General features: G+C 48.7%; 1 protein-coding gene across 4 annotated transcripts in view; it reads right to left on the bottom strand.

Annotated features, from left to right (window-relative positions):
- The window catches only part of ADCY8 (adenylate cyclase 8), a 226,878-nt gene extending 214,842 nt beyond the window's left edge, over positions 1-12,036 (bottom strand). For 2 of the 4 annotated variants that reach the window (XM_043484066.1, XM_043484065.1), the window contains exon 1: positions 8,988-11,234. In XM_043484066.1, coding sequence (XP_043340001.1) covers positions 8,988-9,947 — 960 coding nt within the window. In that variant the 5' untranslated portion in view covers positions 9,948-11,234. Of the gene's footprint in view, positions 1-8,987 lie in introns of all 4 variants that reach the window. The other 2 variants (XM_043484063.1, XM_043484064.1) reach the window with 2 other exon arrangements.
- Positions 12,037-12,397: the final 361 nt, after the last annotated feature.

A 12,397-nucleotide genomic window follows, 5' to 3' on the forward strand; every position in this document is an offset into this window, starting at 1 on the left:
AAATGCCCTTTGGTTGAGGGAGGGAAGGGGCAGGCCGAGCTGACTTCATCTTGAAAAAGAAGGAAACTCCATCTTGCACTTTCAGTGAGCTTTGGACCATGTGCCTGGTAGCCATGGGGATAACATACCCATGGCCGAACTGGCCTCCCGGACTGATAAACACCAGATTCCATACCAAGATTTCCTGTCACCAAAAAGAATGTAATGATCCCCTGTGTAGTCAATCACCTTTGTAATCTTTAGGGCACCCATTGGCGTAGGCGACAATGCAGAACCAGCTGACCCTTCTGATTATGAACCATGGCTGTAACCTGATTTTATCTCCCTTTAACACTTTCCAGGCTAGATTTAAGGAATCTGGGGATGTGGGCTTGAGCAGTACACTTAAGGTATATAAGGTTTTCATAAAAGTTGGTTGGGGTCCTTGGCTGAGAGGAGACTCTGCCTTGGGCTCGCCGGTGTAATAAACTGTACCCTACTATCCGCATTGTCTTTTTGAGTGTGTGTTTCCCGGAACACATGGCTACAACATGGTCATCTTGACTGCTTACCCTTTGCCCTTTGTCCTCTCCTTTTTTCTTGCCTGCAAAGTGGCTGTGATGGCTTAGAGATGCAGCCAGTTGTTTTCAAACGAACTTGAGCAAAAGATCTTCCCTGTGCAATTCTCCGTTAGAGCATCTTGGATAGATTTCTATACAGCTTTCTCTTGATGAATCCCCTGACAGGGAGCTCATCACTTAAAAAACATCCCCCTGGGTGGGTCTAGTTGTTATAAACCCTTATGAGCTTTAGGTGAACCAAAATCTCTCATGGTATAAAGACCACCCGTTGGTCATTATTCTGTCTTAAAGAATACACCTAAAGTAAACAGTCTCTCTTTGTCATGAAGTACCTCCAATATTTGCAAACACTGACCATATATCTTCTATCTTTAGGCCTTGCAGGAGTGCTTCTGTTTGTTTGTTTTTCTAGTTCTGTTCTATTTTGCTGCAGTTTTTTCCATGTTCTGAGTGAAAGAAATACATTATATTTTGACTATACATTCTCTAATCTTTAGTCATCTTGGTTTTATAAGCAATCATGTGTATTCAACACACAATCACACACAAAAAAGGAGAAAAGATTCTGAAATGGTTTACTCTAGCCAACTGGAAAACCAGCTGACACAGGACAAGGACGTAGTTTATAAGACAGCTCAACAAAATAATTCTTCTTTCACATGAAAATTTTATGCTGGTATGCTTTTTATATAGATGTGGCAGTTTTTAAATTTTACTTGTTAAAAAAACCCCCAAACATTAATATGATTTAATTTCACACTTAGTTCATGTCTTCACCATGTAAATTTTTACCGCGTTCTGATTTAGGAGGATTTTGTGTTTCAAAGATATTTTGCAACTCGTAACACCTGAGTTTGGAGGCATATAAATCAGGAAGTGGGGTGGAAGAGATAGAAAACCTCACTTGACTAATGAATATACAAGGTATTATACATATTAAAACACATGACGTAGGTAAAAATAAAATTCAGATATAAAATCACAGACATGCCCAATCAGAGTCCGAAGCAGAGATATCAAGGAAACACGGAACTGTAGGTTTATCTGACAACACTGAGTTATAATCCCAGTTCACTGGTTGAGAGGGTGGCACGCATTTGTATTCACGGGTAGAATGGCTTTTATTCCTCCTGGGAGGTGGCCCGGCATCCCTGGGAATGTCTGGGGCCTCAACGGTTAATTAATCTACCCAGCATTCTTCTGTACCCTGCAGAGAGCTAACTGTGAAAAATCTTGCAGTGAGAAAAGCTGCCTTCCGAAGTGCTGCTTAAGTGACCTGACTTCTTAAAATAGTTCTTTATAAACAAAACTCACATGATCTAATTTGAGTGTGTAAATCCAATTATGTTCCCTGGGGAAACACAGGGAAGATGATACAGGCTCTCGCTGCTCTGTGATGGCTGGTTGGGCAGAGGAGCATTCTTTTACTTCAGCCCCAAGAAAACGCTGGGGGAGAAATTATGTATGGAACCCATTTTCTTGCTAACTGAGGGTCAGACCTATACATCCCAGAAACTTGCCTATTTCCTGTTCTTGGTACCTTGTGTTACAGAGAAAGTAAAGAACAGGCCATATGTCTAGTGAACTGATATGACATCCAACTGCATATTCTAGAACTCCTGGTTGATCACAGCATCAGTATTGTGCCCATTCGTTGATGAAAGGAAGGGTATGGGATAAGTATTGCAAGTGTCTCCCATGTTCTGAAAACAAACACATGTAGGATCAACTCAAATAGATACACTTGGGAAATGAATAAATTATCATCCTAAGAAATATTTAGACAACAGTGAAATGTCACATCAGGGCGATTGTAGTAGTATCCTTTGATTACATGTTGCCGGCAGCACTGAAGTTGGAATCAACTTTTTTTTTTTTTAAATCTTTCCTTTTAATGCTTGGTTTCACTTATTTTTGATGAGCTCTTAAAATGCCATCAATCATCAAGGTGTAAATATGACTAATGCACTTGTCCTACTTAGCATGGTACTGCAGCAGCTGCTCCAGAAAAGTCCTCCCAGTCTTCCCAGTTCCCATCTAATTGTGCTCTGACTCACTGAAACCAGTCAGGTGACATTACTGGCTAGGCAGAAAAACAAACTCATAATTCAGTCTTGCAAAGACCACACCACACGGCATTTTACAACTCGGTCTAAACACACAGATGTCAAGCTTATTGGCCACTCCAGGGCAAATGTATCTACAGATAAAGGCTGAAGGGACTTAGTTGGTCATTCCCGATGTCATTAAAAATGTCCTTTGCAAAGCCTACTCTTCATCAAAAAAAAAAAAAAAAAGAAGAAAGGAAGGAAGGAATAGATAGAACCAAAAAGGACAGTCTCTGGGCATTTTTCAGAAGTAAGAGAGGATAATATTTCCATTTCCTGGCGTTCAGAGGACCCTCTTGGGAATGCTGACACTCAAATCTGCTTTTGAAAGTCATTTTCTCAGACAGGTTGGAATGCTGCAATTATTTTTTTTTTAAAGCCTACATGAATTTGCCAAGCGAAAATGCACAGAAATGGAGGTATTTGGGCTTTTAAAAAATGCACATCATAACTAGTGAGGTGCTTGAAATAGGACTCCAGTTACACTCGTTTAATGGATATTTGTGTTTTCTGAAGTATTTGTCTTGATATCAAATACCAAATGAAGATAATTTAAATGACATGTCATTTGCCGTGCATTAAGTAGTCATAAGATTCCCTTTATCTGACTTGGATTATCAGACTTAGACAAAGAACATATAACATATGCTTATATTTAAATTTTATAAATGGGGAGAAAGATGTTGGTAATTCCATTACACTCACATTGTCTTTACTGTGAAGTCAACCCTTCGTTCAAATGATCAGAAATGTGCAAAGGCTACTTCTCTCCTGAGCCCCACCTGCTCATACCAGGCACCACTATCTCACCTAATATAAATGACAGATGCTCCCTAAAAAGATTTTTAAAGGCCAAATGGTAAGCTATGAGTTCCTTGTTCTCAGTCAAGTGCAATGATCGTGCCTTAATTAGCATTCTCTGGCACTGGTCTCTTCTGTTTCATCGGATACATATAAGATTGGGAAAAAAAGGCTGCTTTCCAAATTCAACTCTGACAGCATGACCTTGAGCACTAACTTACCTGGATTTGCATACTTGGCTGCATTTGCTCTAGAGTTATCTTGGAGAAATCACCTCCTCTCTGACACTTCTGCTCATCTGCCTCACCAAGAGGTTCAAAGGGCTAATTAGCCACTAGCTGCAACATTTTAGAATCCCCAGAGGGAAGCATAATGCAGCAATCTTTTGGTTAAATACCGCTGTCTCTCAGTGTTCCCATAACTAAATGATTTTCAATAACTAAATGATTTTCTTATCACTAATGAACTGAAGAATGAGAACAAGACAAATTTCAAATGTTAGGTAGCCCGTATTATTGTCACCAGCAATTAAAATAGAGTAAAATGCTAATTACAGCAACAGAACTGAGGCTGTATCTACCGTGTGGAAGAACTTAACAAATATGACCTTATCACTCATAAGTTATTTACACATATAATGCCATTCTGTAATGAATTTTTAGATGGGTAAATTGAACTGGCAAGATAAACTATTTGTTTAACATGTGGAAGAATTCTGTGTTGTAGAGGAAATCTGGACAAAAGTGCTACTATCTTTGGCTTGAATCACATAATGAAGCTGTTTGTTTCTTCAGTTGCTGAGTTGTGTCTGACTCTTTGCGACCCCATGGACTGGAGCCCACCAGGCTACTCTGTCCATGGGGTCCCCCTGGCTGAAGTGGGTTGCCGTTTCCTTCTCCAAGGGGATCTTCTCAGATCAGGGATCAAACCCGTGTCTCCTGTGTTGACAGGCGGATACTTTACACTGAGTTACCAGTCACTCAGTCATCTCCGACTCTTTGCAACCCCATGGACTGTATAGTCGATGGAATTCTCCTGGAGAGGAATTCTCCTTTCCTATCTCCAGGGGATCTTCCCAACCCAGGGATTGAACCCAGGTCTCCCACATTTCAGGCAGATTCTTTATCAGCTGAGCCACAAGGGAAGCCCACAATCAAACTGATTTAACTTAAAATGGATGAGACTCCCCAAGGAAGCAGTAACTGCAGTCTTAGTATTACCAGTAGCTGAACTATCTCAGGGGGAGACTTCAAAAGAAAGGAATCCTTTGAACTGGGCTTTGTACCTTCTAAGGGTTCCTCAATATTTTCAGTGCCCCTTTAGACATACAAAATATGCAGGGATCATATCTGTGTATTTGAACAGAACCTCCTTGGGTGGGAAGCTCACAACTTTCCTCTAACGGTTCACCAGGTGGAGAAAACAGAAACCATTTCCTTACTGATAGTAAGGAACCTCCTGGTTGGCCCTTTTTATTGGGCTGGCCAAAAAGTTCACTTGGGTTTTTCTGTATGGTATTACAAAAACCCGAACAAACTTTGTGGTCAACCCAATAGGTTCCATCTTGGATCCACAGTGGAAAGCATATGAAAGTTGAATGAACACAGGACTCTCTCTCTTCATATAGGGTATCTGCAGAGATCTGCAGCTTGGCTGTTACCTCGTCAAGCCATAGATACCACAGTCTTCCAGAAAAAAAGAGAAGCCGACTCTCAAGCCTGGATTAGAGAAGGCAATCACTGGTTCATTTGTTCCTTTTGAAAATGGCCTTTTCAGGGAAGAGAAATAGCTGAGAGGTGTGTTCGCTATATCCTCAGCTTCCTGCTTCTTGAAAATGCTAAGTTCAACATGAGCTATCCACTTAATGGGAATTGAGATTAATGTAGGGAAAGAAGATATGCCAGTGTTTATGCCCTTCAGTTGACAAATTTATATCCACTGAGCTAGATGATGAGATGAGCTAGCTACAAAGAGCCTATTCCCTGCAATTCAATGATTTCCCCCTCCTGACTGCCCTTTGGCTGTTTTGTTAAATGTTAATTCTTGGGCTATATGGGGTATTACTCCCTTGAGTGGTGAAACACGGGTGAAACTCTTGCTCTTAAGCCACTTCAAATACTTATGTTTTTAGAAGGATGCTCTCTGAAAAGTTTCTGAAATATGATTATCATTGAGCTAGGATTTGAATTCAGCCCCCACCACTTGTTATTCTTATCTTCCAGCTGTCCCTTTAATGTTTCTAAGAACCTGTCATTTCTTCTCTGAAAGAAAAGTGATGGATGTTACCATCTGTTTGGCATTACCAAATGAGATCATGTATGCAAAAGCTCTTGGTTACATGCAAAATATTGTACAAATGTAAAGAGTTGCTACCGTGCTTTGATTTCCCCAAAGGTGTTTATGTGTAAAAGACTGCCTTGCATACATAGCTTGTGAGTGTGTGTGTGTTTGTATATAGAAAGCTTTCACCAACACCAACGTCAGGGCACTTCGCTATTTCATAATATTGCTTATGCAATGAGTAGTCTTGCTCATTCAGTTATTGAAGGGCCTACCAGGTGCCTGGCATTTTTCTAGGTGATAAGGATAAAATGATAAACACGATAGACAACGTCTTGCCTCTTACATGGTGTTTACATTCTTGTGAGGGTACGGGGTTGGGAGAAGAAACACAAGAAGTACAAACAAATCAGATCATTGCAGATGATGCACGTGCTCTGGAGAAAACGAGGCACGTCATGTACCAGGGAGTGGCACCTGAACTGAGTCTGGAATCATGAGGACGTGTCAGTCATGTGAAGACCCGGCAAAAGTTGTTCTAGGCAGCAGGCATAAAGCCTAAGAAGTGGGAAAGAGTTCGGGATATTTGAAAGACAGGAAAACAGTGATTTGGAGGCTGAGGAGTAGGAGAGAAAGAAAGGAAGAGAGAACGAAAAGGAAAGAGGAGAGAAGAAAAATCTAATTAGCAAGAAAAGCAGCATCAGATAATAGTGGATCCAGTAGCCCATGGTAAGGAGTTAGGATTTTATTCCAGTTTCTATACAAGGTAGTTAGCAGGTATTAAGTATGGCCTGTTTATCACCAAATGGTATACCAAACATCACCAATACAAAAATCACATGCTTTTTTTTTTTTTTTTTTTTAAGCGGTTAATGCTTCACTTCATCCACCTGCAAGATCTAGGAAAAACACTTGAACCTCTAGAGGGCGCCAAAGGAAAATGTTTTGTAGCCACCAAGGCTCTTTTCAGCACCTAAAATCAGAGGAAAGCGCTCCACTTGTGCCTTCAGTCTGGTAAAAGGTGACAAGTTATGAGAGGATGGTTCATCTACAGTTCCTACCCAAACAGAAAGTTGGACGAGCTTGATATGCAGGTACCAGGACCCTAGTCTTCACACCGAAGGATTGTTTATGATGGGGTGGGAGTAGGAAGACATTTGGGGGTTATTTTTAATCTTCTCCCATCTGGTAGTATTTGAGTGGAGTATAAAACAAATATAGATCCAAAATTTACTTTCTGGATTCGTTTGGCAAAGAAAGTATCTCTATACTTAGGGCTTTGAAAATATTCATCATTTGCCACTTAGGATGTGTTATTCTAAATACTATTCCAAACTGACTTGATGAAGTCTTTCGGTAATGCATACCAAGAAAGGCTACTGCATGAGAAACAGTGGATTATGATAAATGGAATTTTCCGCAAATGGCCAGATAGTTATATTATGAAAACGACTCATAGCGAAAAAAAAAGAGAAGGGGAAGGAAAGAGGAGAAGGAGACAGAAAAACTGAGAAGGGGAAGAAGGGGAAAGGAGCAGGAGGGGTCAGGAGAGGTCAGCTGATGTCTAGGCAGGTAATAAAGGAAATGCAAAGCAGGAAAGAACTTGAGAGAAAGGGAGAGAATCAGAGGACACTGGGGTTCAAATCACTGGGTCAACGAGATTCAGAAACACAGTTAACATGTACTTTCCTATAATCTCCAAACTGAGACTCTTATCATAAGTGGATATTAAAGGTTCACGGTGATTTTGAGAAAACATTCACTATTATCTTTAAAAAGGAAAAATTCAGCTGGTCAGACCTTACTCACAGAGGCTCTCACGTCCTCATTTCATGCCTGATGATCACAGCCAAGTACTTTATATGCTCTTTGCTCTACCCAGGGAGACTTCAAAAAGCATCATAAAAGCAGTCAACCAGATAAGTAACCTGAGCAAATGGATACAGAGCCAGCAGAGAAGAGAGAGAATCCCAAATCAGCTAGAAGCCCAGAAGGTCAGTGATGGGGAAAGCACTCTGACAGTGCCAGCACTCTAAAAGTCATGAGCAGTTTTCATAGGTGTTGTAACTGTTTATTCTAAGAAGCATTATTCAGACCAGACCTCAAGAGGAGCCTCTGAACTTCCAATAGAGCAAAAGTACCCCAGAGGCTGAAGCTAAAGCAGAAACATACAAAGCATGCCCCTCTTCAAGCACCTCTCATCAGCTTTTTATTTGAAGCCACTTCCGCTGATACGCTTCCTTCATTTTTATGGAGATGACCCTCCTTCCATTTACTCTTGTTACTTACCAGACATTTGGCCAAGGAAGTGCCAGGACATTAATTATCTATTGATTTCAATGAATTTAAACAATAGTCATCAGCTACCTCCTCCTTCACAGATGAGGAGAATTCTGTTCACAAAACCACATCCATATTTAATGGGGAAAGACAGGAAGAAAGAGGGAGAAAGAGACATAAAGAGTCAGGTTCCACCTAAATATTTCAAACCATCTACATCAAAATGCCCCTTTCCAGTGAAGCAAAACTTGCCTTCTTTGCCAGTAACATGCCCCCTCTCCCCACCAACCCCAAGTTTTGAGTTTGACTTATTCAAAGCATTAGGGTTGGATCCTGTAACAAGAGAAGATAACCTCGTAGACTCACAAGACAAAAAAGAATTCCCACATAAAACATGTGTCACGGGCTTGACTGTCTTGATCGTGTGAGAAAACTTAAGTAGGGTACCCAGCACCAGAAATTAGTACAGGGTTAACAAATGTTGATTCCTTTGGGGCACAGAGATTCAGAGAAAACCAACACTGAATCCTACAGTCCCTTACAACCCCCTGCTGTAATGCTTGTGAGTAAAGCTGCTAAGGAATGGGTCACCTTCTAAATTGGGGTGCTTCTCCTCCCCCTTCCATCTCCTGCTCCAGAGCCTCACTGCAGCAGCCCCTGGGGGATGTGTGAGGAGCAGAAAGAAGACTGTACATCAGCTAAGAAGCTAAGAAGAGAGGAATTTCAGAATCAGGGTGGAATGGTCGAGCTGGTAGAAACTTTAGAGGTCATTTAGTTCCAGTTCCCTCTAAGAAGAAAGAAATGCCACCCCAGGGCGACCCAGGACCTCCTAGGTGCAAGGCACTGTGCCAGGCTGGGAGGAGACTCCAAGGGAGCCAGGTAACCCTGCTTCTTAGAAAAGCGATTTCTAAAGAACCCCCAGGGGAGTCAGGGGAAGAGCAAGGCAGGCAGGACTCACCTGATTGATGGAAATGACCGCCAGCCTGGGGATGACCGCCTGGAGGACCACCTGCATCAAAGAGGTGCCTAGGCCGGCCAGGATGGCCCAGGTGAGCGGCAGCGGCAGCATGCTGTAGGTGGCGAACAGGGTGAAGAGCACGTAGCCGATGCCGTCTCCCAGGAGCCCGTAGCCGAGACCTGCTGCTAAGATCTGGGTGGTCATGGCCACCCAGGTGACCACACCGCTGTACTGCAAGTATGTGTGCGAGGTGGTGTCTTTCCTGACCACCACCAGGGCGCAGATCACCACCTCTATGCCCGTGAAGAAGCCCAGCAGGATGCCCTTGAGCGGGTCCATGGGGGCCGAGGCCAGGCTCAAGTGGAGAACCAGGAGGGTGAGTTTGGTCAGCACGTCCAGCACGTTCATCACCACCTCGGATTTGCGCCTCTGGCCCAGGAAGTAGCGCTGGTACAGGCGCTCCAGGTCCCGGGACTTGAAGGAGTTGCGCAGGGTGGGGAAAATGACCCCTCGGTAGCTGTAGCCCCCATTGAGGAAGAAATCCGAGTTGCTCGGGGCGCAGTCGAGGTGCAGGAAGCCCAGGTCGCCGCCGCCGCCGCTGCCGCTGGCGCTGCCGCTCCCGCTGCGTTCCGGGAAGACTTTGGGGCCGCCGGTGCCGTGCGCTCGCTCCCCGGGGCCCAGCGCGTAGAGGGGCAGCGCCGAGTCGCCGGACAGCTGCGACGCGTGGTGGTGGTTGGGGCCGCCGCCTCCGGGGTCCGAGACTTTGCTGGAGCTTCCGTTCCCGCCGCCGCCGCCGCGGTGCCCGTGGATGAAGCGCTGCTCGGTGATGTGCCGCACCGCCGTCTGCCACAGCAGCCGCTGCGGCCGGGAGCCGCTCCCGCCGTCGCCGGCCGGGGGCGTCGGGTGGATGGTGTAGAGTTCCTCGCTGCCGCTGAGGCAGCGCACATCGGAGAGCTCCATGGCGCCGGGCCGCGGGGAGGGAGGCGCAGGACCGGCGGGAGGCCGCCGGGAGAGGAGGTCCCTAAAGAGCCAGAGGCTGGCCTGGTCAGAGTTGGGCGGCGAGCCCTTCTCTCCCCAGCCGCCCCGGGCAGGAGGGCCCCCGCGCGTCAGGTCATAGTGCGCCCCGGGGCAAAGGGCGTCTGGTAGATCGCCGCAGACCCCTGCGTCCTTGCGCGGCGCCCTCCCGCCAGCCCCGCGCAGCTTGGGTGCGTGGCAGCCGGCGCTCGGTGTCCGCAGCAGCCGCGGCGTTCGGAGCCACGCAGCCCCCTTCCCCAGCTCGGGCTTCCCGGCTGGTTCTCGGCTCGGCTTCTCGGCGTAGCCTTTGCTCTCCTAGAGGCTCCCAGGCGCCTGGGGCTCCCGGCTTGAGATGCGCGCCGGGCGGGTCCTGGCTGCGGCACTGGGCTCCGGACGCCCACGGCGCGGCGGCTGCAGGGGGGCTGGTCGGGGGGTGACCGGAGGCGCAGATGGGTACGAAGTTAGCAGCTGGGGCTGGAACAGAGCCCTTCGGAGAACTCCATTGCGCCGGGATGGGGAGCCGGGGCGGAGCTGGGGGCGGGGGGAATGAAGGGGGAGGAGTGGGGGACCGTGAGGTGGCGGGTGGCCCGCGGGAGGCGTGGAGGGGTGCTAGCCTCAGCGCTTACGAGTCACCAAACAGTTAATTTGGAAGTGGGGGTGTGCTGAGGCTTCCCCCCCCCCCCCCGGGTTCGTTTCTGGCTGTCTCCACTTCCTGAGCGAAGACTGGCAGCGCTGACCTGGCTCTGGCCCGACGCATCCCTCGGGGAGAGGGGAGGATCTCAGAGTCCCAGTCGCTGCTGTAAGACGAAGCCCCCCTTTCCAGCTGTGCTTCCGAGGGGTCGCCGCCCAAGCTTCTCACCCCCCTTCACTTCCCTCGTTGGAATCCATTTGGCCCGGAGCTGGGAGGAGAGGGAGGCGGGGGCAGGGAAAAGTAGGGAGGGCTCCCAAGCCAACAATTCGGAGAACGGAGAGAAGCCACCGGTGCAGAGCCCTGAGGCTAAGATCCGAAGCGGGGTGGCTGCGGCGGGTGTAAGGCTGGAGCGAGAAGGGAGGCCCGAGGCCGCGTGGAAGTCGCCTGGAGTCGCCGCCGGATCCAGGGAAGCGCCGCGTGCCGCCCTGGCGCTCTGAAGCGCGCTGCGGGCACCCGGCGACGGGGAAGAATTTGGAGACCTGTCAGAGCGGCCGGACACCAGCGGCCACTTAAGCCCGCCCCCACGCCAGGCCACACCCCCCGGAGCGGGGCGGGGGCCGGGGGGCAGTGGCGGCGGGGACCTGGCACCCAGATCTGGCCAGGGCGCCCCGGGTCTTGGAAGCGGCAGCGCGCGCACTTCCGCGCGGGAGAGGATGGTGGGGCTGCTGCCGATGCCCCCAGCCGGTCCGGGACGCCGGGCTGCAGCGCTCCAGCTGGCGGCGCGGGCCGGTTCCTCCGCGGTTCTTTTTTAGGTACTGGCTCGAGTCCTGGGCAGGTGCGCAGCCGGGACTCGTAGGCCGCTGTGCCCACGGAATCCGAGGGCCCAACACCAAGGAATAGAGGGTTTTCTTTACGCGCTCTCCAATGGGGTGTCTTTTGGCAAAGCCAACTTTCGGGCTAAAAGCAAAATGTCCCCAAGAAGCCGCAGTTGTAGAGACAGGCAGCTTCCCCAGAGTCTCTTAACCACGCCAGTCCAGGGGGTGGAGGGCGCGAGGCATTAGAATACAAGGCCCCCGGAGTGCCTCGCACGCCGAGTTTCTCCCGGCTTACAGGCGGGGTGGAGGACGAGGCCGCGGGGAAGGCATCGCCAGCCGCCAGCTGAAGCCGGGTTTCCCGCCCGCCGAGCTCGGGTTGCGAGCAGTTGCGGACACAGCGCTTGGCGGCGCTCGGGGCAGAGCCAGGCGCCACCCGGGGGCGCGTGGTGTCTGCGCCCGCGCCGGCCCGAGCACGGGCCCCGGGCGCCGCAGTCCGGAGCCCGGCTGCAGGTGGCGGAGCCACCGTGGCCTCCACCTCCGCCACCGGGACTGCGGCTGCAGCGGGTGGAACCCGGGCCCTGAGCACGGTCAGCTGATGGCCAATGACGTCAGGCCCCGGGCGCTTTGCGGCTATCCGTGGCGCCCCCCGAAAACCCCAGGGACCGCCTTGCCACCCCCTTCAGACCCTCCCCAGCGGACGGTCCCCCGCTGCTTTCCCTGGGAGAAACTCCCCTCCCTTCGCCTGGCCTGGGCAAGAATAGCTTTGCCTACCTCCCTTCTCAACCGCTTACACCATCTCCAGGGTTATTTGTGTCCACCGTGTCCCAGAAACACAAGATTTCATTATATCAAGCCTTTCTTTTCCACACACATGGGTTTCAGTTGAAGCCCAGACTGGTCAACTGTCTTGCACATAGAATCGCCCCCACCACCGCCCTAAAGCAGGAAGC

The sequence above is a fragment of the Cervus canadensis genome, chromosome 12, assembly GCF_019320065.1.
Source record: "Cervus canadensis isolate Bull #8, Minnesota chromosome 12, ASM1932006v1, whole genome shotgun sequence".
Taxonomy (NCBI): Eukaryota; Metazoa; Chordata; class Mammalia; order Artiodactyla; family Cervidae; genus Cervus; species Cervus canadensis.